We start from the raw sequence: 26888 nt of genomic DNA, 5'->3' as shown, positions 1-26888 counted from the left end.
GCATGAATGTTCCTCTCCTAGAAGAGTATGTTTTCTGTTGGGAAGGGTAACACAGGCTTATAGCCACAGTACGTGGGAGGCTAAGACAGAAGGATTGAGACCAACCTCAGCAACCTGGTGAGACTCTGTTTCAAAATAAAAAGGGCTGGTGTGTAGCCTGGAGACGGAATGCCTTTGTGTTCAGTCCCAGTACCACACACACACACACACACACACACACACACAGGAATGTGCTTTACGGGTTTTTGTTTTTGTTTTTTATGGTACTGGAGATGGAGCCCAGGGGCATTCTACCTCCGAGATGCACCCCCAGCCCTATTTTTTATTCTTTATTTTGAAACCAGGTCTCACTGAGTTACAAAGGGCCTCACTAAGTAGCTGAGGCTGTTCATGAACCGCAATCCTCCTGTCCCCGCCAACCGAATGCTAGGATTACAAGCATGCACCACCATGCCCAGCTTGTATGCTTTACTTTTAAGCATAGATTAAATATTTAAAGAAAACTATGGCTTGAGATGGATCAAACTAAACCTCATTGCTATGAATAATAATCAACAATAAAATAATGAAATTTAATGTTCTCAAGAAGTACAAGGCCAGCTGGGCGTGGTGGAGCACACTTGTAATCCCAGCATTCGGGAGGCTGAGACCGGAGGATTGTGGTTCGCAGACAGCCTCAGCTACTTAGGCCCTCTGGAACTTAGTGAGACCTGGTTTCAAAATAAAGAATAAAAATAGGGCAAGGGGTAGCTCAGAGGTTGAATACCCCTGGGTTCCATCCCCAGACCCGAAAAAAAAAAAAAAAAGAAGTACACGGCCAGGCATGGTGGCACACTTGTAATCCCAGTATTTGTGAGGCTGAGACAGGAGGATCTCGGTTCGAGGACAGCCTTAGCTACTTAGTGAGGCCCTTTGCAACTCAGTGAGTCTCTGCTTCAAAATAAAAAATAAAATATAGGGCTGGGGGTGTAGTTTGAGAATAGAATGCCCTGGTTCCATCCTCAGTACCACCAAAAAAAAAAAGAGTTACTTTATTTCCTTCAGATCCCGGATGAGGAATGAGGCGGTGGTTATCACATCGACTTGCTCTTCCAGCTCAGAAACACAGAGACCAATTGAAACTGGTGTTCAGGGCCGCTAGAGTTAGTGGTGATACCACAGGAATTTAAATGTTGAGCATATTTTATGTTGCTGCTCACACATGTCCTTTCCCACGGACCTGTCTCTGATTGTCACTCTCTGTGTAATTAGACCCTGTGCTGAAGAATCTGTCCCAGGAAATCATAGAATTGCTGAAGAAGCTGGTCGGGCTGGAGAGCTTCTCACTGGCCTTTGCCTCGGTACAGAAGCAGGCTAGTGAGAAGAGAGCTCTGCGGAAGAAGAGGAGGGCTCTGGAGGTGAGCTCGCTGTGGAGAGTGGCGTGTTCACGGGCTTGAGGGGGCTGTTCAGTTGGGGCTCCGCGGTCATTCATTTGTGATTTGTGCCGCATTTGTGATGTTTAAAGGTGAACATGGCACCGTTTCAGAATTTGATCTGGATTGCTTTAACATGTACTTTTAAAGTAATATAAACTTTCCATTCCCTTTTTAAGTTTGTGACTAATCCTGATATTGCTGCCAAGAAAAAGCTGAAGAAACATAAAAATAAAAGTGAAGCAAAGAAGAGGAAGATAGAGTTTCTGCGTCCAGGCTACAAGGCCAAGAGACAGAAAAGCCAGAGCCTGAAAGATCTGGCAATGGTGGAGTAAAGCCCCCGTGCGGATATGGGAGCAGAACTTTCACGATTGCCATTCGCCCCAAAACATGAACTTTCTGGTACATTCTGTGAGGTTGAATCACAGCAAGGTGTTATTATTTAAGTTGGACTTTGGCATAGATTGTATAATATATTGTTTAATGTAATCATGCTCATATTTTTTTAATTAAAATGTTTTACTGCTATTGTATCTTCATTGTCTGAAAAGCATGTGACACTAAGAGACAGAGCTTAAGATGTCATTTTTTAATAAAAAGATAGCTTAAAGTGGCAAGAAAAATATAGAAGTTAGGAATAAATTAAACAAAATGTTCCAGTACCTTTATCCAGTGGCATTACAATCTACACAAGTGAAGACATATAGCCATGTTCCTGGACAGGAACATTTAGTGCCCTAAGATGCTAATTCTTCCCAAGTTGATCCCATGGTTAAATGCATACTGGAGGAAAAACCCAAGAGTTCTTCATGTTAAACTAGTAAAGCTAAATCTAAAACTTATATGGAAGATAATAAGACAAGGTAGAGCCATGATGCTTTTAGAAAAGGACAAAATAAAGTGCTTGCCTGTAGATACCAAAAGTAAGACACAAAAAGTGCTCTCCATAGAGGGAGTATGTCATAAGTTTTACTTCATTAAAATTAAGGAAAAGACAAAAACTAAGATACTATTGCTTAAGCATTAATGGTGCCCAGGCTAGAATAATAAATCCCTACAAATCAACAACAATGATCCCATAGACAATGTGGCAAAAGAGAGAAGCTGACACTGCACAAAATAAATAAAAATGACCCTTTAACAACTAGCTGATGTGGCTTTACCAGTTCTAAAGTATTTACATCGTGATTAGTAAGTGTTTAAGTACTTATCTTGAGCCCTCCCCCACCACCCTGGCTATGAGTCCCTAGACCTTGTATCCCCCTTACCAGAAGTTGAAGGGTTAATACCAGGACTAATAGGGATGCTCCTCCCACCCAGCTGTAGCTAGTTAAATCACTCCTAAATTAAGCCTCAGAAGTAGGAAAATGCAAATTAACAAAAGAGTAACATTCTGTTTTGAAGCCACTGGATTTGCAAGACTGACAATACCACATATAAGCAAGCAGGGTGGTACAATTAGAACTCTTAAAAATCATTGTTTCTTTTTCGTTTGGTACTGGAGATTGAACCCAAGAGAATTCTACCTCTGAGCTATACCCTCAGCCCTGTTTTTTATTCTGAAACAAGCGCTCACTAAGTTGCTGAGTCTGGTCTTGAGCCTGCGATCCTCATATTCTAGCCTTCCAAGTACTGTGATTACAGGCATGCACCACCATGCCCAGCCACAAACCATTTTTGAAAACAATTTAATATTATAAACCCGAAGATTAGTACAATCCTATCCCAATAGTTTGCTCTAGAGAAAATTGTGTGTGTGTGGGGGGGGGGGGTTCTGGGGTTCCTGGAAACCCTTCTACTTCCGGGCTACACTCCCAGACCTATTTTATACATTTTTTAAAATTTGGAAACAGGGTCTCTTAAGCCAGCATGGCTGGCTTCCAACCTGCGCAACCCTCCTGTCTCTGCCCTCCCAAGTGCGGGGATTACAAGCATTTGCCACCACGCCCGGCGTTCTAGAGAAACTGAATCATGGACCTGAAGAAGACTAGAAGCAATCTAAATTCCTTCCACAAGAGAATGGGTAAGTAAAATAATAGAATATTCATACATATAAGTGTAGCAGTGAGCCGGGCGTGGTGCCACACGCTTGTAATCCCAGCATTTGGGAGGCTGAGACTGGAGGATCACGGTTCGTGGACAGCCTCAGCCACTTAGTGAGACCCTGTTTCAAAATAAAGAATTAAAAAACTGGGCAGGGGGTATAGCTCAGAGATCAAATGCCTCTGGGTTCTATCCCCAGACCCGCAAAAAGTATATATAATAAAATAAAATAAATATAGCAGTGAAAAGCAGCTATAAGTAGAGATGAATCATAGAAAAAGAATGGAATTATCACAGTGACAAACTCAGAAAAACTTGGGGATCTGGACACATAATGTACTGGTAAATCTGTAGAGAAAAACTGATTCAGTATTTCCGGGATAGGGTACTTCTGAGAAGGCTAAAGACTAAAGGACATGGTGTTTGATGGCAGGGGGTTAAAGTGTACTAGTAATGTTTTGTGTTAAATTTGGTGTTAGGTTTCCAAGTTTCCATATTTGCTTCATTACTTCAAGCTACGATGATTTTGTATTAAGTATTGCAAATAAATATTTAATTTTATAATAAAAATGTTCTTGTGTGGTGGAAACTGCTGAATAATTAATAAAACAAGTGGTTTCTTTGAAACCCTAGTAATTGCTTTTAAGATTTAATATTTACAATTAAAAATGTAATAATCCACATTTACTTGGAGAAAACTAGTGTTTATTCAGCTACATGGCTTCTTTTGCCTCACTCTGCATTTGATATGGAAGTAGTATTCTTTAGAACCCAATATATTTGGAAGACAGAGGGGAAGGAAAATCCATTCAATGTGCCAGGCACTTTGCGTATATTTTAATTCTCATAGTATTCCTACGATTCGTCAGATGGGTTCCAATTTTTGTTTTTTGTTTTTGTGGGATGGGGATGGAACCCAGGGGCTTTTCTACCTCCGAGCTATACTCCCAGACTTATTTTATATTTTATTTGGAAACAGAATCTCACTAAGTTGCTGAGAGCCTAAGTAGCTGAGGCTGGCTTCGAACCTCTACGATCCTCCTGTCTCAGCCTCCCAAGCCCTGGGATTATAAGCGTGTGCCACCACGCCTGGCTAGGTTGGTTCCTATTGTACAGATGAAGAAAACAGACTCAAGAGTACATAGCCAGGTGTGGTGATGCACGCTTGTACCCCCACCCCCAAAAAGATTACATAACTTGCCCAAGGTGACATAGATGTTGGTAGTAGAATCACAATTTGAACTCCCATCTCCATGCTCTGTAATTTGTAATTATGGGGTTAGAATATATGTGGCATAGGAATCAAATGTTCAATTACATTGTGTTTTGATAGTGATTGGTTAACTTCAACAGTTCTCACTCTTCTAAGTAGAGGGATCTTGGAAGGCTGATCTAATTAAAGTGAAAGTCCATGCATTGCTGTTGTTTTTTGTGCGGTACTGGGGGTTGATTCCAGGGGCATTCTACCTCCAAGCTACACTCCCAGTCTTATTTTCTATTCTTTATTTTGAAACAGGGTCTTACTACATTGCAGCGTAACTGAGTCTGGCCGAGAACCTGCAATCAGCTCCTGTCTCAGCCTCCCAAGTATTGGGATTACAAGCATGTGCCACCATGCCCGGCTTTCATACAATTTTTTAAAATGTAAAACCAAAGTACATCAGGTGAGGTGGCTACTTCGTGAGACCCTCCACAACTCAGACTATGTTTCAAAATAAAGAATAAAAAATAGGGCTGGGGGTGTAACTCGAAGGTAGAATGCCCCTGGGTTCAATCCCTAGTTGCTAAAAAAAAAAAAAAAATCCCAAAGTACTAAATATCCAAAAGAACAAATATATCAGGGATATTGAACACGTTTTTAATCCATGAATATTTATTGAGTGCCTATTATATACCAGGTGCAAGGGTAAATTAGTAAATTAGATATGGTCCCTACCTTTACAGAGATTACATATCCAGTTTAAAGTGCATGTCAGGTATTCACGATAACAAGTAAATTCAACCACCTTTTTTTCTTTCTTAGTAAAATCACTCCACACCAATCAGCATTATAAAATATTATGGTAGAGCTGAAGGACACCTTTGGCAATGGTCCATCCGGTCTTCAACTGAAGAAGTAGCCATTTGCACTTAGAACTTGTATGTTCCAATTGCCAAGTTTGGTACTTTTCTCATTACCAGACTTCTCTCAAAAATATGTAACGTGGAGCCAGGCATGGTGGCGCAAGCTTATGAGCTCAGCACTTGGGAGGCTGAGACAGGAGGATCACACAGGTTCGAAGCCAGCCTCAGCTACTTAGTGAGGCTCTCAGCAACTTAGTGAGACCCTGTTTCCAAATGAAGTATAAAATAGGTCTGGAGTATAGCCCGGAGGTAGAAAGCCCCTGGTTTCATTTCCAGTACCACATACACACACAAAAAAAAATTAAAGAGTACCCCCTATCTCACCCTATTCTTTGTGATAACCAGAGCAATTGGGGTCGTCCAAATCCTGGCCTACAAGAAGCCTTCGTGCCCCAAGGATCAAGATGGCAGGGACTGTGCACCTCAACGCCTGCCTGCCTGGCCCAGCCCTACTTCTGTTTGTCAGTGCTCCCAATTGCCGGTGAGTGCTGAGCCCCTTGGGCATGTGCCTAGCACCTAGAACTAGTCCTGGCGTTTCCCATTCATTGCACTGACTAGAAGGGAACCCAAGCGCACACTGCATACGTACTGTTTTCCTGACTTACATACTCTGCTCTTTCAACTATGAATATATTCTTGATGGGCCACAATGTGCCATATACCATTTTAGATACAGGGACATAAGTATGAAAATGACAATTTTTGCCCACCAAAACTGTGTATTATTAGTTGCACTGGGGACACTTTTGCAAGGGTGATTTCGTTCAAAGCACCCCCTCATGTTACTCCTGGGTAACATGAGGCTGTAACTATTTTCTATATTTCTTTCTTTTTTTTTTTTTTTTTTTTTTTGCAGGTCTGGGGATGGTGGAACCCAGGGGCATTCGACCTCCGAGCTACACCCCCTGCCCTATTTTTTATTCTTTATTTTGAAACCAGGTCTCACTGAGTTGCACAAGGTCTCACTAGCTGAGGCTGTCTGCAAACCGCGATCCTCTGGTCTCAGCCTCCCGAATGCTGGGATTACAAGCGTGCGCCACCACGCCCGGCACTATTTCTATCTTTTTAATAAACTTTAAATCTTAAAAAAAAAAAAAAAGATTTCAAAAAAGACCCAACTAAGCATAGGTGCTAGAGTAAGAATCCCACAGGTGAAGAAAGCAGGCTGCATTCATTTTGCTGAGTGATCATAACGTGAGGGAGGCCACACGCAGTGTCTGGAAGAACAGTGAAGTCCAGGAAAGGAACCACCAGCATTCCTAAGACTTGGGGCTATAAATGGTATAAAAGCTTTCTTTAGGCAGTAGTGGGGTTGAACTGAGGACCTTGTGCATGGTAAGAACTCTAACCTGAGTTAAGTCCTGGCCCTTTTTATTTTGGAACAAAGTCTTGCTAAATTATCCATGCTGGCTACAAACTTGTGATGCTCCTGCCTCAGCCTCCCTCATAGCTGGGATTACAGGCATGGGCCACCATGCCCGGCTTAAACTGTCAGTGCTTCATTTTTAAAATGCTGGCTAACAAGTGGGAAAAAAATTCTCCCAAATATTAGTAATACTAAGGACTGTATTTACCACACTAACTCATCCTGTGGTGGACAGGGCAGTTTGAAAAGTTCCTTTGAACCTAGACTTGTAATCCCATTACTTAGTAGGCTGAGATAGGATTACAGATTCATAGCCAGCCTCAGCAACTTGGACCATTTCAAAATAAAGAATAGAGCCAGGTGTGGTGGCGCACACTTGTTATTTGGGAGGCTGAGACCGGAGGATCACAGTTTGCAGACAGCCTCAGCTACTTAGTCCCTCCGTAACTTGGTGAGACCTTGTTTCAAAAATAAAGAATAAAAATAGGGCTGGGGGTATAGCTCGGAGGTTGGGTGCCCCCAGGTTCTATCCCCAGTACCACAAAAAATAAAATAAAAATAAAAATAAAAATAAACAAACAGGGCTGGAGGTGTAGTTTGGAGGTAGAATGTCCCTGGGTTCAGCCCCCAGTACCACACAAACAGAAAAAGTTCCTTTAAACATGATTTTGTGTGTGTGTGATATTGTGGGTGGAACCCAGGGGCATTCTATCTCTGAGCTACCTATTTTTTATTTGGAAATGGGGTCTCACCACATCGCACAGGGCCTCATTAAATTGCTGGGGCTAACCATGAACCTGCAATCTTCCTTGTCTCAGCCTCCCAAGTACTGGTATTACAAGCATATGCCACCATTCCTACAGTAAACCTGAATTTTTATGCCAAGAATGCTTAAATTTTCCCAGTTGAACCAGTAATGTTTTACTTTGAACCAATTTACATCTTTATTAATTACAGGTAGAACAGAAGGAAAGACAGTAAAGACATCTTTTATAATACTTCTTAAAATACATTTTTAATTTCCTTTAATGTGAATTTTGTGTTGTGAGTTTCCATCAAATAGAACCATTTCCGATTGTTTCTACTATGTCACTGATCACTTTTAGTATAGACACATATACAGACATTATTTTAAATGTTCTGTGACTCATTAGCATAGTTTTAATAGGCTGTATGTTGTCCCTGTTGATATTTAGGAATATTCAGGAAAACTCATGAAACAAGCTTCTGACCCACAGGTCTTACCCTGAGCCCTGTCCCACTCACCAGCAGGTGGCCTGGGGCGAGCCAGTGTCAGGACCTCAGGACCTCGGTCCATATCCATAAAGCCAAGACATCACAACCTGCCGCCTACCCCGCCAGATCCCATACAAGCTGATTACCTCAATATAGATAAAGCTCTTTAGCCATTATAAAGTACTATAAAGTGACAATTACAGACAAGTCAGTGAAGTTAGTTACCAAAATAACATTCATGCCTTTAACCAAGAGCTTTTAAATGAAAAGCTTAATATAAAGTGGTCAGCTAAGCAATTAAAGATTATATTATATACACTATGTTCCTAGCCTGTTCTATTGAGTCTAATCTTTGGAAAGACTTAATTTCATTTTAAGGGAAAAAATATATGAATTAATATATTTGTTAGTGTTTATACAAACAAGATGCAACCACTAATTCAAAAATAGGAGGGTTTTCCCCTCAAGAAGAATACATTCTTTAATAGATGTATTTGAATAAGAATTCCATACAAATAGAATATATACCATAACACAAGAAAGCAAGGATGGAATATTTTACATTACATATAACATACAGGTGATTCAGTCAAGTCATCCCTCCAACCAAATACTTATTTTTTACATTTATTATGAACTCTGCAATGAGTTCTGTATATGCCAACGATCATGTAGTTTTAACATTTGGTGATGTGAAGCACACTTGCCACAGAGGAGCTGAAGTGATTCAATTACTGTCTGCTTTTTAATGTTTCAACTAACCTGTGAAGAGAAATAAGCAAGTTAATTTAATGCATAAAATTAACTTTGAAGTATAAAGCATGAACACTTCTTACTTTGAGTAGGTATAGTAGAAAGTGGGTTCCAAAGTACTTAAAATGATGAAAGCTAAAAACATTAGAAAAATGAGATCATGGACTCAAGTTTCCATGAAGGTCTCATAAGCTCTGATTTTATCTATGCTTTGACAAAAGATCAAATATCTATTTTCCAGGCTGCCACTCCTGCGGGGCCACATGCAGATAATTCCTAAGTGAAAGCTGATCTCCGTTCTCAAGAAGCGCATTGTGCAATGAGGAGATGTACAAACCAAGCAAACACAAGCCAACGTAAGCAGTCAGCCACTGATCTGACAAGGGTATCTAACCTTGTGTGTGGTAGATATGGGAATAGATTAATCAAAGAAGGCTCCTGAAGAGAGCCTTGAACAAATTTCTGGAGGAGGAACCAAAAGAGAAGGTGATGTAGGAAAAAGGCTAAAAATGGCAGAGATGGCTTATCTAAGTAACTATAATCAGGGTGGTATGGCTGAAATAAAGCAGATACACATGAAGACCCAAGGAAGAAACGCTGGAGTAACTTATGTGATAAATTTGCAAAGCAATCTAAATTTCATCCTCAAGTAAAGTTCTATCCTAGCCAGGCGTGGTGCTCACGCTTGTAATCCCCGCGCTTGGGAGGCTGAGACAGGAGTCGCACAGGTTCGAAGCCAGCCTCAGCTACTGAGTGAGGCTCTCAGCAACTTAGTGAGACCCTGTTTCCAAATAAATAGAAAATAGGTCTGGGAGTATAGCCCGAAGGTAGAAAGTCCCTGGGTTCCAACCCCCAGTACCACACACACACACAAAAAGTTCTATCCTAAAGGAAAACTACACACATATATGTGTGGCCACAGATACACGTACACACATAGACACATACACAGATGGCCTACACAGGTGTAAACGGCTGCGAGTGCGCGCACACACACATTCACAGGTGGCCTCTGGAAACACGATACTTGCCATTCCATTGCCTCATCAAGGCCAGTGCCTTTGGTGGCTGATGTTTTGAATATCTGCCATTTTCGGTCCTTCAAGGCAGGTAACCCAAGTGAATTTGCCATCTCTGAGGGAGTCATGGCCTGCTCCATGTCTTGCTTATTTGCAAACACCACTAAAATGGCTTTTCTCAGCTCTTCTTCCTAAATTAAATGGAAGATATTTAATTTCTTTTCATCAATTTGATCCCTTGAGTTTAGAAAAAATACCCAAAAATACATTACGTGAAAAGTATATTTTCAAACCAGATGTGGAGGCGCACGCTTGTAATCCCAGCATTTGGGAGGCTGAGACAGGAAGAGTGCAGTTCAGGGACAGCCTCAGCTACCTAGTGAGGCCCTTTGCAACTCAGACTGTTTCAAAAAAAATAAAGACTGCTGGGCGTGGTGGTGCATACTTGTAACCCCGCACTTGGGAGGCTGAGACAGGAGGATCAGAGGTTCAAAGCCAGCCTCAGCTGGCTTAAGAGACCCTGTTTCGAAATAAAATATAAAATAGGTCTGGGAGTGTAGCCCCTCGGAGGTAAAAGGGTTCCATCCCCAGTACCACAAAAATAAATAAATACTAAAAAATAAGGCTGGGGGTGTAGCTCAGAGGTAGAATACCCCTGGGTTCCATCCCATTACTGCAAAAAAGAATAATAAAATAGGGGCGGGGGAGTAGCTAGGAGGTAAAATGCCCCTGGGTTCCAACTCCAGTACTGCTAAATAATAAATAAATAAATAAATAAATAAATAAATAAATAAAGGGCTGCAGGTGTAACTCAGACGTAGAGTGCCCTTGGGTTCAATTCCCAGTACCACATACATGCAAAAAAAGAATTCAATAGTACAAGAAATCAGAAATCCAAAGTCCTTTCTTCTGAAAATGATTTTACCTCGGTATCAATTGACCTAAAACTTATAAGAATTCAATGGCTATTGTCAGAATAGTTTTGGTGGGAAAAGAAAACCATCTGATTTTCTCGATCAAATTTTTTCATTATTAATCATAGTATATTTCATTATTTTTAAATTATTTACTACATTTTGTGAATTAGGTCAGTCAACCCATACATGACTTCTTTTTTTTTTTTTTTAAACTGAGGATTAAACCTAAGGGCACACTATAACCAAGATAAACCTGAAGACAATCTTTTTTTTTTTTTTTTGCAGTACTAGGATGGACTCAGGGGCATTCTACCTTTGAACTACACCCCCAGCCCTATTTTTTCAGTTTTATTTATTTATTTATTTATTTATTTATTTATTATTTTTGCAGTACTGGGGATGAAACCCAAAGGCATTCTACCTCCAAGCTACACCCCAGCCCTATTTTTATTCCTTATTTTGAAACAGGGTCTCACCAACTTGCAAAGGACCTCACTAAGAAGTAGCTGAGAAAGCCAGGCATGGTGGCACAATCTTGTAATCCCAGCATTTGGGAAGCTGAGACGGGAGGATCGTGGTTCAAGGACAGCCTCAGCTACTTAGGCCCTCTGCAACTCAGTGAGACTCTGTTTCAAAATAAAGAATAAAAAAATTGGGCAGAGGGTGTAGCTCAAAGGTCAAATGCTTCCAGGTTCCATCCCTAGTCCCACACACACACAAAAAGAATAGCTGAGGCTATCCACGAAATGCGATCCTCCTGTCTCAGCCTCCCAGATCCTGGGATTACAAGCATGCACCACCACATCCAACTTTAGTTTTTATTTTTAAACAGGATTTCACTAAATTGCTGACACTAGCCTCAAACCTGTAATCCTCCTGTCTCAGCCTCCCAAGTACTGAGATTACAAGCATGTGCCACCCTGAGCAGCCAATACATGTTCTTATTAACCTCAAAGAATAAAGTACTGAGCTCTTAATTGCTGAGGGAAAGGCATACATTAATAAACAAATACATTTAAAAACTAGACAAGGCCGGGCGTGGTGGCGCACGCTTGTAATCCCCGCGCTTGGGAGGCAGAGACAAGAGGATCGCGCAGGTTCGAAGCCAGCCACACGCGCTGGCTTAGGAGACCCTGTTTCCAAATAAAGTTGTAAAAATAGGTCTGGGAGTGTAGCCCGGAGGTAGAAGGGCTTCCTGGAACCCCAGTACCACCAAAAAAAAAAAAAAAAAACCAAAACTAGACAAGGACCCGGGTGTGGTGGCACATGCTTGTAATCCCAGCATTCGGGAGGCAAAGACTGGAGGATCGGAGGATCGTGGTTCACAGCCAGCCTCAGCTACTTAAGGAGGCCCTTTGCAACTCAGTTTCAAAATATGAAAAGAATAAAAAATAGGACTGGAGGTGTAACTGGAAGGTACAATGCCCTTGGGTTCCATCCCCTGTATCTCTCACACACACACACACACACACACACACACACACACACACACACAAAATCTAGACAAGGAAACAATAAGTAGCATAAATAAAGTTGCAGATTTGTTTTGTTGTTGTTGTTTGGGTTTTTTTGGTGGTACTGGGGGTGGAACCCAGAGGCTTTCTACCTTTGGGCTATACTCCCAGACCCATTTTATATTTTATTTGGAAACAGGGTCTCACTAAGTTGCTGAGAGCCTAAGTAGCTGAGGCTGGCTTCGAACCTGTGCGATCCTCCTGTCTCCGCCTCCCAAGCGCGGGGATTACAAGTGTGCGCCACCATGCCCGGCTAAAGTTGCAGATTTGAATGAAGAGAATTCCAAACAGAAGGAGCAAAGGGCTCAAAAGGCAAGAAGCTCAGTCTTTCAAAGAAGAGATCATGGTGGCTGGGCACAGTGGCACACGGCTTTAATCCTAGCTACTCAGAAGACCGAGAGGGAGAATTGCAAGTTCAGGGCCAACCCAGGCGACTTAGTGAGCCCCTCAAAGTAAATTTAGAGGAGGGTAGGAGATGAGGGATATAGCTCAGTGAGAGTGACGATGGGTCCAATCCTAGGACTGCAAAGAGAGAAAGAAAAACGCTGAGTGTTATGGTTTGGATGTGGAACACCCCCAAGGCTCGTGTGTTGAGGCCACAGTCTCCAATGCAGCCAGGCTGAGAGGCCAGGCCGGGCGCGGTGGCACATGCTTGTAATCCCAGCCATTGGGAGGCTGAGTCAGGAGGACTGCAGTTCAAGGAGTCTCGGGCACTACTTAAGTGAGGACCTTTGCAACTCAGTACAACCCTGTTTCAAAATAAAGAATAAAAAAATGGGGCTGGGGGTATAACTTGGAGGTAGAATGCCCCTGGGTTCCATCCCCGGTACTGCAAAAAAAATTAAATAAAAAATAAACAATGGCCAGATCCTGGGGCTCTGAGCGCTCTTGATGGCTAGGATGAATGGGAAGTCAGACCCAGCTGGAGAAGTAGGCCCTTGGGGGCACACAGCCAGGAAGGGTGTGCCTTCTCCCCAGCTCCTTCCCCTCTCCTCTGCTTCCTGGCTGCGTGAACAGGGCAGCCTCCTCCAACATGCCCTCTGCCTTGTCCCTGCCTTGGAGCCGGCCAACCATGAACTGAATCCTCTGCAACTGAGTCAAATAAACCTTTCCTCCTGTAAGGTATTCTTGTTGGGTATTTTGGTCACGACAATGAAAAGCTAACACTGATTTACAACAGTTGCTTTAGAAGGGCTATGAATTTTCTGAAATCAAGAAATTGAGCCTATAAGAAGTTACAGATGCCAGGCATGGTGGCACATGTTTTAATCCCAGCATTTGGGAGGCTGAGACAGGAGGATCTTGGTTTAACAGTCTCAGCTACTTAATGAGGCCCTTTGCAACTCAGAACTCAGTGAGAGCCTGTTTCAAAATAAAGAATAAAAAATAGGGCTGGGGGTGTAACTTGGAGGTGGAATGCCCTGGGTTTTATCCCCAGTAGCAAAAAAAAAAAAAAAAAGAAGAAGAAGAAGAAGAAGAAGTTATAGAAGCTGGCATGGTGACACAGGCCTATAATCCCACTACTTAGGAAGCTGAGCCAGGAGGAAGTCTGTGAGGGAGAAGGATTGCAAATTCAAGGCCAGCCTGGGCAACTTAGTAAGATTCTCAAATTAATATTAAAAAGGGAGAGGAGCAATGTAACTCAGTGATAGAGTAGGTTCAAGGCCAGACTTTGTGAGATTCTCACCAACCTAGCCAGACCGTTTCAAAACAAGATAAAAAGGGTTAGGAGTGTAGTTAGAGGTAGAATACCCATGTTCATTCTAAAAAGAAAAAAGAAAGTTACAGAGTTGGTTTTCTTTCCTCCATCTCTCCAACTGTCTTGTTTCTTTTTTGTTTTGGTTTGGGTTTTTTTTTTGCAGGTCTGGGGATGGAACCCAGGGGCATTTGACCTCCGAGCTACACCCCCTGCCCTATTTTTTATTCTTTATTTTGAAACCGGGTCTCAGTGAGTTGCAGAGGGCCTCACTAAGTAGCTGAGGCTGTCCGCGAACCGCGATCCTCCTGTCCCAGCCTCCCGAATGCTGGGATTACAAGCGTGCGCCACCACGCCTGGCTCTCCAACTGTATTTTTAGAAATAAAAAAGTAATGTGCATAAAATAAAATACTAAAGGCTTGGAGGGGAAAAATCCCCTCATTCTTTTTAATTATTCCAGCATGTGGTAACAGACACTGCAAATAGCATGCAAATGTAAATAAATTAGATTCCCACATGTTAAAGTATTGGTTTACTTACCTCCAACATGGCAACCAGCTCTGACTTGGAAATGCCAATTCGGTCTCGGTCACAACTGTCTACTACATAGATGACTGCGTCTGTGTTTGAATAATAACACCTCCAATATGGCCTAGAAGAAATTTACAAAGGGAGAGTATACAATTACTACTAGAAAGAAGCAAAAACTGACATGTCAATTTACATGCTAGGACTCAGGGCAATGACGTGTGGGAAAGATTACCTGCCACTCCTGCCCCGCTCATGTTAGAATAAATACTACAATGATTCGCTCTTTCTAGCGGATATATTTGTATCTCATATCCCTTGGATGTGATGAGGTTCAAAGAATGATGATAAATATTAAATCACAGGTCCAAGTAGTTTCAAAATGAGTTCAGACTTTCGGCTGTATTTATACCTATAACTTACTAAATGTACTGATAGAATAAGCTACACACATACCTGACTGTTATAACTATAAATCTTTAAAGAAGAATCCCTTAAGAGGAATGGACTTTTGTGCTTTAAGTGATTTTAAACAGCAGTCATTAAATTAACTATTGAAACCAAGTAAAAATGGCTATACTTAGAAATAAATTCAAGTTATTTAAGAAATGAAATTGGTTAAAGGAAGGCAGGGCCAGGCGTGGTGGCGCACGCTTATAATCCCAGCACTTGGGAGGCTGAGACAGGAGGATCGCACAGCGCACAGGTTCGAAGCCAGCCTCAGTTACTTGGTGAGACCATGTTTCCAAATAAAATATAAAATAGGTCTGGCGGTGTAGCCTGGAGGTAGAAAGCCCCTGGGTCCCACCCCCAGTACCACAAAATAAATAAATAAATAAAAATAATTAAAAAATAAAGGAAGGCAGGATGTTTAGGGAATGTATTACTAATTTCCTAAGGTGGTACAATAATAAGCTACCACTGATAGTTATCAAATATTCACAGTTGCCAAGACAGTCCTAAATTGCCAGAGGCATGCATGTCTGTTTACGTTGGCTCTAGGCTTGCCTACAGAGTACTTCTATGAACTCTGAAACAGTCTATTACAAAGAAAAGATCTGACAAGAACCAATCTGAGGGCCTTTTTCAGGTAAGAAAACTGAATAGATTAGGTCATATCTGAAAAACTAGCTTCCTTAGATTTTAAATTAATGGATGCTCTGAAGAAATAGGCAGTTTCAAATTTTACCTCTTTTTAAGCTAGGTAGCTCCTATCTAATTTAGAATAGATGATATATTTGGGATTAGAACAACCAATAAATGTTAAATACCACAAGATAGCTTGGCCTTTATACCATACCTGATACTTGTCTGTCCTCCTAAATCCCAAACTTGGAATTTAAGGTTTTTGTATGTCACAGTCTCTACATTAAATCCAATAGCTGAAAGAGAAATTCAATCAGTAGTAAGTGTACACTAATGCATTCCACTTGCAAAGTATCCAATCTGATTGTGTTTTAGCAACTAATTATAATTGTTAAATCATATTATTAGTTGGGATTTTATTCCACTTAAGCTAAAAAACAGTATGTTTTGACATGCACACCAGACGTATTAATTACAGCAACCCCTTCAGATTATATAAGAATCTTGACAACTCTACAAATATAATTTTCAGCTCAATGGAAACCCTATTAAACTGCCCTCAATAATGGCATACAAGTGTTCAGAGCCCAGAGCCGGGCGTGGTGGCACATGCTTGTAATCTCAGCATTTGGGAGGCTGAGACTAGAGGATCGGAGGACCTGGGTTCGTGGACAGCCTCAGCTACTTAGTAAGGCCCTCTACAACTCAGTAAGACCCGGTTTCAAAATAAAAGAATTTAGGCCGGGCGTGGTGGCGCACGCTTGTAATCCCCGCGCTTGGGAGGCGGAGACAGGAGGATCGCACAGGTTCGAAGCCAGCCGCGCTGGCGTAAGAGACCCTGTTTCAAAAATATAAAATAGGTCTGGGAGTGGAGCCCAGAGGTAGAAGGGCTTCCAGGAACCCCAGAACCACCAAAAAAAAATAATAATAATAAAATAAAAAAATAAAAGAATTAAAAAAAAAAAAACCGGCAGGGAGTGTAGCTCGGAGGTGGAATGCTCCTAGGTTCCATCCCCAGACCCGCAAAAAAAAAAAAGGGGGGGGGGGTTCAGAAAGTTAAGATTTGCTGGATGTTGCACATCTGTAATCCTAGTACTTGGGAGGCTGAGATAGGAAAATCACAGGTTCAAAGCCAGCCTCAGCAACTTGATGAGACTCTCAGTAACGTAGTGAGACCCAGCTACCAAGTAAAAATTAAAACAGGGCTGGGGGCTTAGCCCACAGGTACTGTTAAGTGATGCTTATGAGTATTTAGTATGCAAACCTAAAAAGACTTAACTACACTATTGGAAACTGAAATGAAAAGTTAGAACACAAGTCCATTAATGTCTCCCTTAGAATTAAGTGAATTAGCCAGGCATGGTGGCACATGCTTATAATCCCAGAAACCTGGGAGGCTGAGACAACATCACAAGTTCCATGACAGCCTAGGCAACTTAGGGACCACACCACTGTGTCAAAATAAAAAATAAGCCAGGTATAGTAGTACATGCCTATAATTCCAGTACTTGGGAGGCTGAGACAGGAGGATTACAGGTTCACAGCTAGCCTCAGCAATTTAGTGAGGACCTCTGTATATTAGCAAGACCCTATTTCAAAATTAAAAAATTAACTGGGCACGGTGGAGCACACCTATAATCCCAATACTTGGGAGGCTGAGACAGAAGGATCATAGGTTCACTAAATACTGAGACTCTCCTCAACCTAGCAAGACCCTGTTTCCAAATAAGAAATAAAACAGGGCTAGGGGTATAGCTTAGAGGCAAAATACCCCTCAATTCAACTCTCAATACCAAAAATAAATAAATAAAATAAAATAAAATAAAATAGGGCTAGGGATGTGGCTTAGAGGTAGAATGTCCCTGAGTTCAATCCCTAGTACTAAAATTAATTAATTTAACTTAATAAAAAATAAAAAAGGCTGGAGATGTAGCTTAGTAGTAGAGGGCTCCTGGGTTCAAGTAACCACAGAGGCATAATCTAAATAGAACTAAGCAAACTGTATGACCTCTTCAATTCAGTTTAAATGTATTAATCTTTTCTAAGTATACTCACGTAAAACAATATAACAGTATAAGTATCAACAGTGTGTTCTTATGTAGTAAAACTTGTTGGCTAATATTTTTCTAAGATAGTAACAATAGATTTAAAGTTGAAGTGTTTCTTTTGGTTTTTGGTTTTGTTTTTTGTGGTACTGGGGATAGAACCCAGGGGCATTCTACCTCATAGCTACACTCCCAGCTCTATTTTTTATTCTTTATTTTGAAACAAAGTCTCACTGAGTTGCACAGGGCCTAAGTAGCTGAGGCTAAACCGTGAGCCTCCTGTCTCAGCCTCAAATGCTGGGATTACAAGTGTGCACCACCCAGCTATTTTGTTCTTTTTTGGTACCAGTTTACTTCAATATGCAGTTTCTACAAGTGAGGTAATAAGAGTGATCAGTAGAGCCAGAAAAACCCACAATCCCAGCCACTCAGGAGACTGAGGCAGGAGGACCCCAAGTTAGAAGCTACCCTGGGCAACTTATTTAGTAAGACTCTGTCTCAAAATAAAATAATAAAAACAAGCGGCTAGAGACATAATTCAGATAGAGCACCTGCCAATCATGTCCAAGGCCATGGGGTCAATCCTCAGTGGGGAAAGAAATGAGTAGAATTACTCTCACTTAACATTCAATTTTTTTTACACAGGTTTACAAAGTACTTTTGTTCCCTTCCTCCCACCAGACTCTTTCTTTCCTTCTTTCTTTCTTTTCCTTTTTTTTTCTTTTCTTTCTTTTTGGTGCTGCAATCAAACCCAGGGCCTAATGCATGCTAAACAAGCATTCCACCACTGAGCTGTAGCCCCAACTCATTTGTACTTTTGTACAAATCAATTATTTCCCCTTCAAAGACAGTAGATTTATTATCCTCATTTTATCAGTAAAGATACCAGTTTTCAGTAAGATTCAGTTACTTAAACCAACTTTAAATAGCAAAACTCTTGACAGGGGACCTTAAATTACATCCAAATGCCTTTCAGTTGGCGGAAGTGCTACCAACATATTGTCCTTACTAGAAGCTTACAAACCTTATTATTACATAAATTATTTATTCAGAAAGTTAGATAGAAGCCAAAAAACTCATACCAACACTTACTAGGAATTGTAGTAACAACTTCTCCAACCTGTAATCTGTACAGAATTGTGGTTTTTCCAGCACCATCTAATCCCAAAATTAAAATCCTCATTTCCCGGGTTCCAAAGAGACTGGAAAAAATACTTGAGAAAAATCCACCTAAAATAATAAAAGCAAAAATGTATTAAATATCTTCTTTTTCTGCATTACTGAGGATGGAACCTGGGGCATTCTACCTCCGAGCTATACCCCCAGCCCTATTTTTGATTCTTTATTTTGAAACAGGTTCTCACAGAGATGCAAAGGACTTCACTAAGTAGCTGAGGCTGGCCATAAACTGCGATCCTCCTGTCTCAGGTCCCAAATGCTGGGATTACAAGCGTGTGCCACCATGCCCAGCTTTCAATATCATAAGCTAGGTCCACAAAACATTTAATCCTTCCCTCTGAAAGCTATATACCAAATTAAATAGATTTTCCTGGATGCATAGGCAGATATTTCTGTTTCAATTAAAGATATTACTCCCCACGCTTGGGAGGCTGAGACAGGAGGATCGCAGTTTGGAAGCCAGCCTCAGCTACTTAGTGAGGCTCTCAGCAACTTAATGAGACCCTGTTTCCAAATAAAATATAAAATAGGTCTGGGAGTATATCCCGGAGGTAGAAAGCCCCTGGGTTCTACCCCCAGTACCACCAGAAAAAAAAAAAAAAGAAAGAAAGAAAGAACTCAAAATCAAACGAGTAACTAATGATGTTAGTAGGTGGTAAATATTGGGTCAAGAAAGTAGAATATACCCTAAATAGTTAGAAATACAGCTACTGTCCTATGTAGTTCATCTACCAATCAACAAAATAGGGATACCATAGCAAAACCTCAATGTTCCTAGTACATGGGAAGCTGAGACAAGTTGGCAGGTTTTAACCCAGCAGGTAACTTACACCCTGTTTCAAAATAAAAAGTAAAATAGGACTGGGGGTGTAGCTTAAGAGGTAGAATGTTCCTGGATTCAACCAATCATCCCCAGGACCATACACACACACACACACAGAGAGAGAGAGAAAAAGCTACATTCAATGCATCAGGAAATAATTCCAGAAAACCACAAAAGGTGCTGTATGAAAATACCTGTGGCACTATCCTTTTCCCATCAAAGCCACTAGAAAAAATAAAAAGTTCGGAATATAAAAGAAGCTGGTGGTTAGCCGGGCATGGTGGTGCATGCTTGTAATCCCAGCATTCAGGAGGCTGAGACTGGAGGATCAAGGTTCGGGGACAGCCTCAGCTACTTAGTGAGGCCCTCCGCAACTTAGTGAGACCCTATTTCAAAACAAAGAATAAAACATAGGGAAAGGGGTGTAGCTTGGAGGTCAAATGCCCCTGGGTTCCATCCCCAGATCTGGAGAAAAAAAAAAAAAAAAACAGCAGCAACTGCTGGTGGTGGCACATGCTTGTAATCCAGTATTTGGGAGGAGAATCACAGGTTCCCAGCCAGCCTCAACAACTTAATGAGACCTTGTTTCAAAATAAAAATAATAAAGTAGAGCTGGGGGTGTAGCTCAGAGGATGAAAGTCCATGGGATGAACACCCAGTATACACACACACACACACACACACACACAAATGTGTTTGGTGTATACATGCATACACACACACGGTAAAAATAACACAGTCGACAAAAGAAGTGACGCCATATTTTACTATTTGAACGGGAGAGGGCACGATCAAGAACTGTGAGTCTGGAAACACGAACACACCACCACGGGCTGGAGAACCTTGGGAAAGTCGATTCGAATGGGTGTGACCAGACAAAGTCCTTTCTACCATTTACAGGTAGCAAAGAGGCACAGAAGAACGACGTGAAGGGTTGCAGAAGACAAAACAGTGCCTGCGATATCCAGGAGGCAGAAGTATCATCCTCCCAAGCGCCCCGGCCAGAGAGATTGCATCTTCATCTGGAGGGTGGTAAACGATTTAAATAAAGAACGCTGCCCCTTCACCTGGGCTCGGAGGCGGGGGGCGTTACCTGGCTGGTGTCACCACACAGCTCCCTCAACCAACAGTCCAAAAAGTAAGGTTAACATTTCACTCAAGTGGACTAGTAAGACCCTTCCCGTTTCCGAATTTCTCCTTGCTCTACGAGCTCCGTGAAAAGCAGCTGCTGCGAAGCGGACAAACGCCAAGCTGGCTATACAACATGGTGAGCAACGTCGTCCCCTCGGATTCTGCAAACTGGCTCAGTCCCAGCACCCTAAGCAGAGTCAGGTTTCCCCTCTGGCGTCGGAGCTCGCGTTTCACCTGCGGCTGGCACGTCGCTAGGCCTCCCAGGGGCAACGGAGCCCACACCTGGAGCGCACGGCGAGGCCGAGGGCGAGGCCCGGGGCGCGCGCGGCGGCTCTGCGGCCGGCCGGGCACCTGGCCGCGCAGGCGGGGAGGCTCCCCGCGAGGCGGGCCACCCCGGGCCCAGCCGGGGTGAGCCAGGCCCGGCGAGGGGCCCCGCGCCGCCCTCCCTCCTCCGCCCCCAGCCGCAGCCCGCGGAGCCCCGACGCCCCTGCCGGGTCCTCACCCATGGTGAGCCGCCTGTCCGCCCTCGCCGGCCTCAGACGCAGGCTTGTCCTCCGCGGCGACTCCTGTCCAGCCCGGCGCCGCCACCTCCGCTCGCCTGGGCCTCCGGCTGCGGCTCCGAGGCGGTCTCCCTACCAGCCGGGTCAGCCAGCAACTTCCACGTCGGACACCGGCGGGGGCGGGAGCCGCGGCCCGGGGCGGCCTGAGCGTCCGCGTCCGCGCTTTCGACGCCCGGCCCGCCCGGCAACCTGAGCGCAAATACTGGGCGCGCCAGGGAAAAAAAAAATTTTTTTCAAGAACTTGAAGTTTATCTCCTGGTTCTTCTTCTCTGGCCAGGAAGGGCTTCCGAAATAGGAAAATTCAAATTTTTTTGTGTTGAATTCTGACACCAAAAGTGTCGAATCGGCGGACTCGGAATGCGAGCAGGGCCCCGATGAAGTGGCTACGCAGGACGCAGGCGCGGGAGCACCCCAGCCGGCCGGGATGCAGGTGGGAGCATCCCCTCGGCCGCCCGCTGTCCACGGTGCTCTCCTCCGGAAGAAACCAGGACTACGTAATAATAACGGGAAGTCGCCCCCGGGAGCAGCACCAATACGGAGCGGCCTTACGCCTGAGGTCATGGACCAGATGGCAAAAATTCTCGACGGCCTACGGGACCGCGTTAGAGCCCCGCCCCTTCTTCCAGCTGACCGTGAGCACGTGACCGCCTGAGCCAGTGCAGCCCTGGGCATTTGCTCTCTTGAGAGGCATCTGTTGGAAGTGTGTGTGTGTGTGTGTGTGTGTGTGTGTGTGTGTGTGTGTGTGTGTGTGTTTTACTGGGGATGAAATCCAGGGGTCTTCAACCTCCAGGCTACACCCCCAGACCTATTTTATATTTTACTTGAATATAGGTGTGTGTGTGGGTGTGTTACTGAGGATGAAATCCAGGGGTCTTCAACCTCCAGGCTACACCCCCAGACCTGTTTTATATTTTATTTGGAAACAAGGTCTCACTAACTTGCTGAGAGCCTCACTAAGCTACTGAGGCTGGTTTCGAACCTGCGATCCTCCGATCTCAGACTTGCATCAGCACGCCCGGTTTAGTAATGTAAGTTTTGACAGTGACATGTAATGATGCGCTTAGTGTAAATTATAAAGGGCTGAACATTTTTAATTTTAATTTTGTGTGTAGTAATTCAGACTACAAAGCGCCTTCACATATATCTCACTGGATTATTTGGTACAAAGTATATAATCTAAGCCGGGCACACACACACTTTTAATCCCAGTACTTGGGAGGCTGAGACAGGATGATTGCAGGTTTGAAGCCCAGGTCAACAACCTAGTGAGACTCTGTTTCAAACTGAAAATAAAATAGGACCGGAGATGTAGCTCAAAGGCAGAACACCCCTGGGTTCAACTCCCCAGCCCAAAAAAAAAAAAAGTATATAATCTTGCCGGGTGTGATGGTGCAAGCCTGTAATGCCAGTACTTGGGAGGCTGAGCTAAGGGGATCACAGATTCCAAACCAGCTTCAGCAATTTAACGAGGCTCTCAGCATTTTAGGGAGACCCTGGGTTCAATCCCCAGTACCTCACATACACACACATACACAAGTATATAGTCTGCATAAAATGTCCTAGTTCATCATATATTCTCCTTTTCCTTTTTAAAAAGAATCTGTAAGCCGGGCGTGGTGGCGCACGCTTGTAATCCCTGCGCTTGGGAGGCTGAGACAGGAGGATCGTACAGGTTCGAAGCCAGCCTCAGCTACTGAGTGAGGCTCTCAGCAATTTAGTGAGACCCTGTTTCCAAATAAAATATAAAATTGGTCTGGGAGCATAGCCCAGAGGTAGAAAGCCTCTGGGTTCCACCCCCAGTACCACCAAAAAATAAAAAGAATCTGTATATTTCTCCCCCATGCCCCTATCTTTCTCTCTGGTGCTAGGGATTGAACACAGGGGCACTATACTACTGAGCTTCAGCTCTAGCCCCTTTAACTTTTTTTGAGACAGGGTCTTGCTGAATTTCCAAGACTAGCCTTAGACTTATGATCCTCCTTCCTCAGCCTCCCAAATCGCTGGGATTACAGATTTGAACCACCATGCATAGCGGGAATCTGTATTTTCTTGGTTTTTTTTTTTTTTTTTTTTTCGGCACTGAGGATGAAACCTAGGGGCATTTTACCTTTGAGCTGTACCCCCAGCCCTATTATTTATTCGGCAAACTGTGATCTTCCTGTCTCAAGCCTCCCAAATGCTTGGAGTATAAGTGTGCACCACATACCTGGCTATATTCTCAAGTACTATGTAAAAGTATACTCAAACATGGGAGCCGGGCGTGGTGATGCACACTTGTAATCCCGGTACTTGGAAGCCTGAGACAGGAGGGCCACAGGTTCAAAGCCACCCTCAGCTACTTACTGAGGCTCTCAACAACTTAGTGAGACCCTGTTTCCAAATAAAATATAAAATAGGTCTGGGAGTGTAGCCCGGAGGTAGAAAGCCCCTGGTTCCATCCCCAGTACTGAAAAAAATACACACGCACACAAACATAAATCTGATAGAGACATACATTGTAAATACCAGTGGCCAAGATCTGCGAAGTGGCAGCAACTAATCTTGGTGAAGTGGAGTCAGATGAAGAATAAGTCAGCCGGGCATGGTGGCTACGCTTGTAATCCCAGCATTCGGGAGGCTGAGACCTGAGGATCGCGGTTCGTGGACAGCCTCAGCTACTTAGTGAGGCCCTCTGCAACTCAGTGAGACCCGGTTTCAAAATAAAGAATAAAAAATAGGGCAGGGGGTGTAGCTCGGAGGTCGAATACCACTGGGTTCCACCCCCAGACCTGCAAAAAAAAAAAAAAAAAAAAAAAAGAATAAGTTAGAAGGGTCACAGAGCTGGATATGGTGGTAGTGCACACCTGAAATCCCAGTACTTGGGAGGCCGACACAGGAGAATTGCAGGTTCAGGACCTGCCTCAGAAACTTAATGAGGCTCTCAGCAGCTTGGCAAGACCTGTTTAAGTTTTTTAGAAAGGGCTGGGGATGTAGCTGAGAGGTAGGATGCCCCTGGTTTCAACCATCGATTCCACAAAAAAATAATGAGGAGGAGGAAGGAAGAGAAGGAGGAAGAAAAGGCAGAGAAGAACAAAAAGGAAGGAAGGAGAGAAAGAAGGAAGAAGAGTTGTAGAATCATAAGCACACTTATGTCCAATACCTTGAACACTACTTACAAAGGATAACCTTTAAGAAGTTCAAGTGGTTAGCTGGGCATGGTGGCACATGCTTGTAATCCCAGCACTTGGGAGGCTGAGACAGGTGGATCGTGCAGGTTCAAAGCCAGCCTTAGCTACTGAGTGGGGACCTCAGCAACTTAGTGAGGCCCTGTTTCCAAATAAATAGAAAATAGGTCTGAGAGTATAGCCTGGAGGTAGAAAGCCTCTGGGTTTCACCCGAAGTGCCACAAAAAAATAAAAAGGTTCAAGTGTTTAGATAAATAATCATTTTCCCCTTTTCAAATAACATAATAATGATAGAGAAATAAGACCAGCCTAAAGCCAGACGTGGTGGCTCATGCTTGTAATCCCAGCATTCGGGAGGCTGAGACTGGAGGATCCTGGTTCACGGACAGCCTCAGCTAACTTAGACCCTCCGCAACTTAGTGAGACCTTATCTCAAAATAAAGAATAAAAAATAATGGGAGAGGGGAGATAGCTTGGAGGTCAAATGCCCATGGGTTCCATCCCCAGACCCGCAAAAAAAAAAAAAAAAAGACCAGCCTATTCCTTGTAAGGAAAATTTCTGTGAATCTAAAGTCTTGGGCTGAGGTTGAACACAATAGGCAAATAGAGTTCAACACAAATGACCTCAAAAGGAGTTGAAACATTAGCCGGGCGTGGTGGCACAGGCTTATAATCCCCGCACTTGGGAGGCTGAGACAGGAGGATCACACAGGTTCAAAGCCAGCCTCAGCTGGCTTAAGAGACCCTGTTTCCAAATAAAATATAAAATAGGTCTGGGAGCGTAGCCCGAAGGTAGAAGGGCCCTGGGTTACGGGTTACATCCCCAGTACCACCAAAAAAAAAAAAAGAAACACCAAAGAGGGTCATGACATCATTCAGAGATAGAATGTCCCTCCATTCAACCCCCAGTACATAAAATGATACTAGCAAAGCCATATATACCAAAAGAAATTTAGCTTTTCTTGGTGATTACTTCTCATCTCCACTTGCTTTTCTCCAAATTATACTATTTGAAGAGAAGCCACCAGGTGGTGGTGTTGCTTCAAACTAATTATTAGACTGGTGAGTTTATTAAAATTGAGTAGAAGAGCCGGGTGTGGTGGCATATGCTTATAATCTCAGTATTTGGGAGGCTGAGACCCCAGTTCACAGCCATATCAGCTATTTAGTGAGGCCCTTTGCAACTCAGTGAGACCCTTTTTCAAAATAAAGAATAAAAATTGGAGCCGGGCGTGGTGGCGCACGCTTGTAATCCCAGCATTTGGGAGGCTGAGACCTGGAGGATCGCGGTTCGCGGACAACCTCAGCTACTTAGTGAGGCTCTCTGCAACTCAGTGAGACCCGGTTTCAAAATGAAGAATAAAAAAATAAGGCAGAGGGTGTAGCTCAGAGGTCAAATGCCCCTGGGCTCCATCCCCAGACCCGCAAAAAAAAAAAAAAAAAAAAAAAAAAAAAAAAAAAAAAAAAAAAAATTGGTCTGGGGCTATAGCTCGGAGGTAGAATGCCCCTGGGTTCGATTCCTAGAACCGAGGGGGGGGGGATAAGTGAGTAGAAGCTGCGCATGGTGGTGTACACTCTACCTCTGAGCTACATCCCCAGTTCTATATTATTTATTTAGAGACAGGGTCTCACTAAGTTGCTGAGGACCTCACTAATTTGTTGAAGCTGACTTTAAACCTGTGATCATTCTGTCTCAGCCTCTCAAGTCCCCAGATTACAGGCATGTGCCACCATCTAGCAATTATTTGCATTTATTTATTTATTTATTTGGTCCTGATATTGAACCCAGAGGCATTCTACCTCCAAGCTACACCTCCAACCTGATTTTATTTCTTATTTGGAAACAGGGTCTCACTAGGTTTCTGAGAGCCTCACTATGTTTCTGAGGCTTCTTTGAACCTGCGGTCCTCCTGTCTCAGCCTCCCAAGTACTGGGATTACAAGTGTGTGCCACCACACCCAGATTGTTGTTTGCTTTTAAATAAAGCTCCAAAGTCAGTCAGTCTGTCTGTCTGCCTATCTATCTCTGCCCCCCTCTCTCCTCTCTCTCTTTAGCTATAAGCAACACAAACTAGTTATCTCTTCATGAGGTCACCTAATTTCTTTTTTGTTAGTGCAACAGTAACTACAAAAGTGTTAATATAGCCAGGCGTAGTGGCCCATGCTTTTAATCCCTATGCTTGGGAGGCTGAGACAGGAGGATCGCACAGGTTCAAAGCCAGCCTCAGCTACTTAGTGAGGCTCTCAGCAACTTAGCGAGACCCTGTTTCCAAATAAAATATAAAAATGGTC

The 26888-nt window shown here is 43.2% G+C and overlaps 2 protein-coding genes across 2 annotated transcripts in view; one reads left to right on the top strand and one right to left on the bottom strand.

Annotated features, from left to right (window-relative positions):
• The window catches only part of UTP20 (UTP20 small subunit processome component), a gene marked incomplete at both ends in the record, with an annotated part of 110824 nt that extends 109077 nt beyond the window's left edge, over positions 1 to 1747 (top strand). The window contains 2 exons of the mRNA XM_080705144.1: positions 1252 to 1397; positions 1592 to 1747. Of these exons, the coding sequence (XP_080561270.1) occupies positions 1252 to 1397; positions 1592 to 1747 (302 nt within the window). The remainder of the gene's footprint in view (positions 1 to 1251; positions 1398 to 1591) is intronic.
• Positions 1748 to 8934: 7187 nt separating this feature from the next.
• On the bottom strand, positions 8935 to 18923 carry ARL1 (ARF like GTPase 1; the record flags this gene model as incomplete). The annotated part of the gene is made up of 5 exons (XM_080704811.1): positions 8935 to 8943; positions 9962 to 10144; positions 14622 to 14733; positions 15910 to 15991; positions 18833 to 18923. The coding sequence occupies 5 exons, from the start codon at positions 18921 to 18923 to the stop codon at positions 8935 to 8937; spliced, it is 477 nt and encodes a 158-aa protein (XP_080560937.1).
• Between the last annotated feature and the right edge of the window lie 7965 nt (positions 18924 to 26888).

This window comes from Muscardinus avellanarius (genome assembly GCF_963383645.1).
Source record: "Muscardinus avellanarius genome assembly, chromosome: 11".
Taxonomy (NCBI): domain Eukaryota; kingdom Metazoa; phylum Chordata; class Mammalia; order Rodentia; family Gliridae; genus Muscardinus; species Muscardinus avellanarius.
The sequence above is the reverse complement of the archived record's forward strand: the minus strand, read 5'-3'. Positions and strand labels throughout refer to the sequence as shown.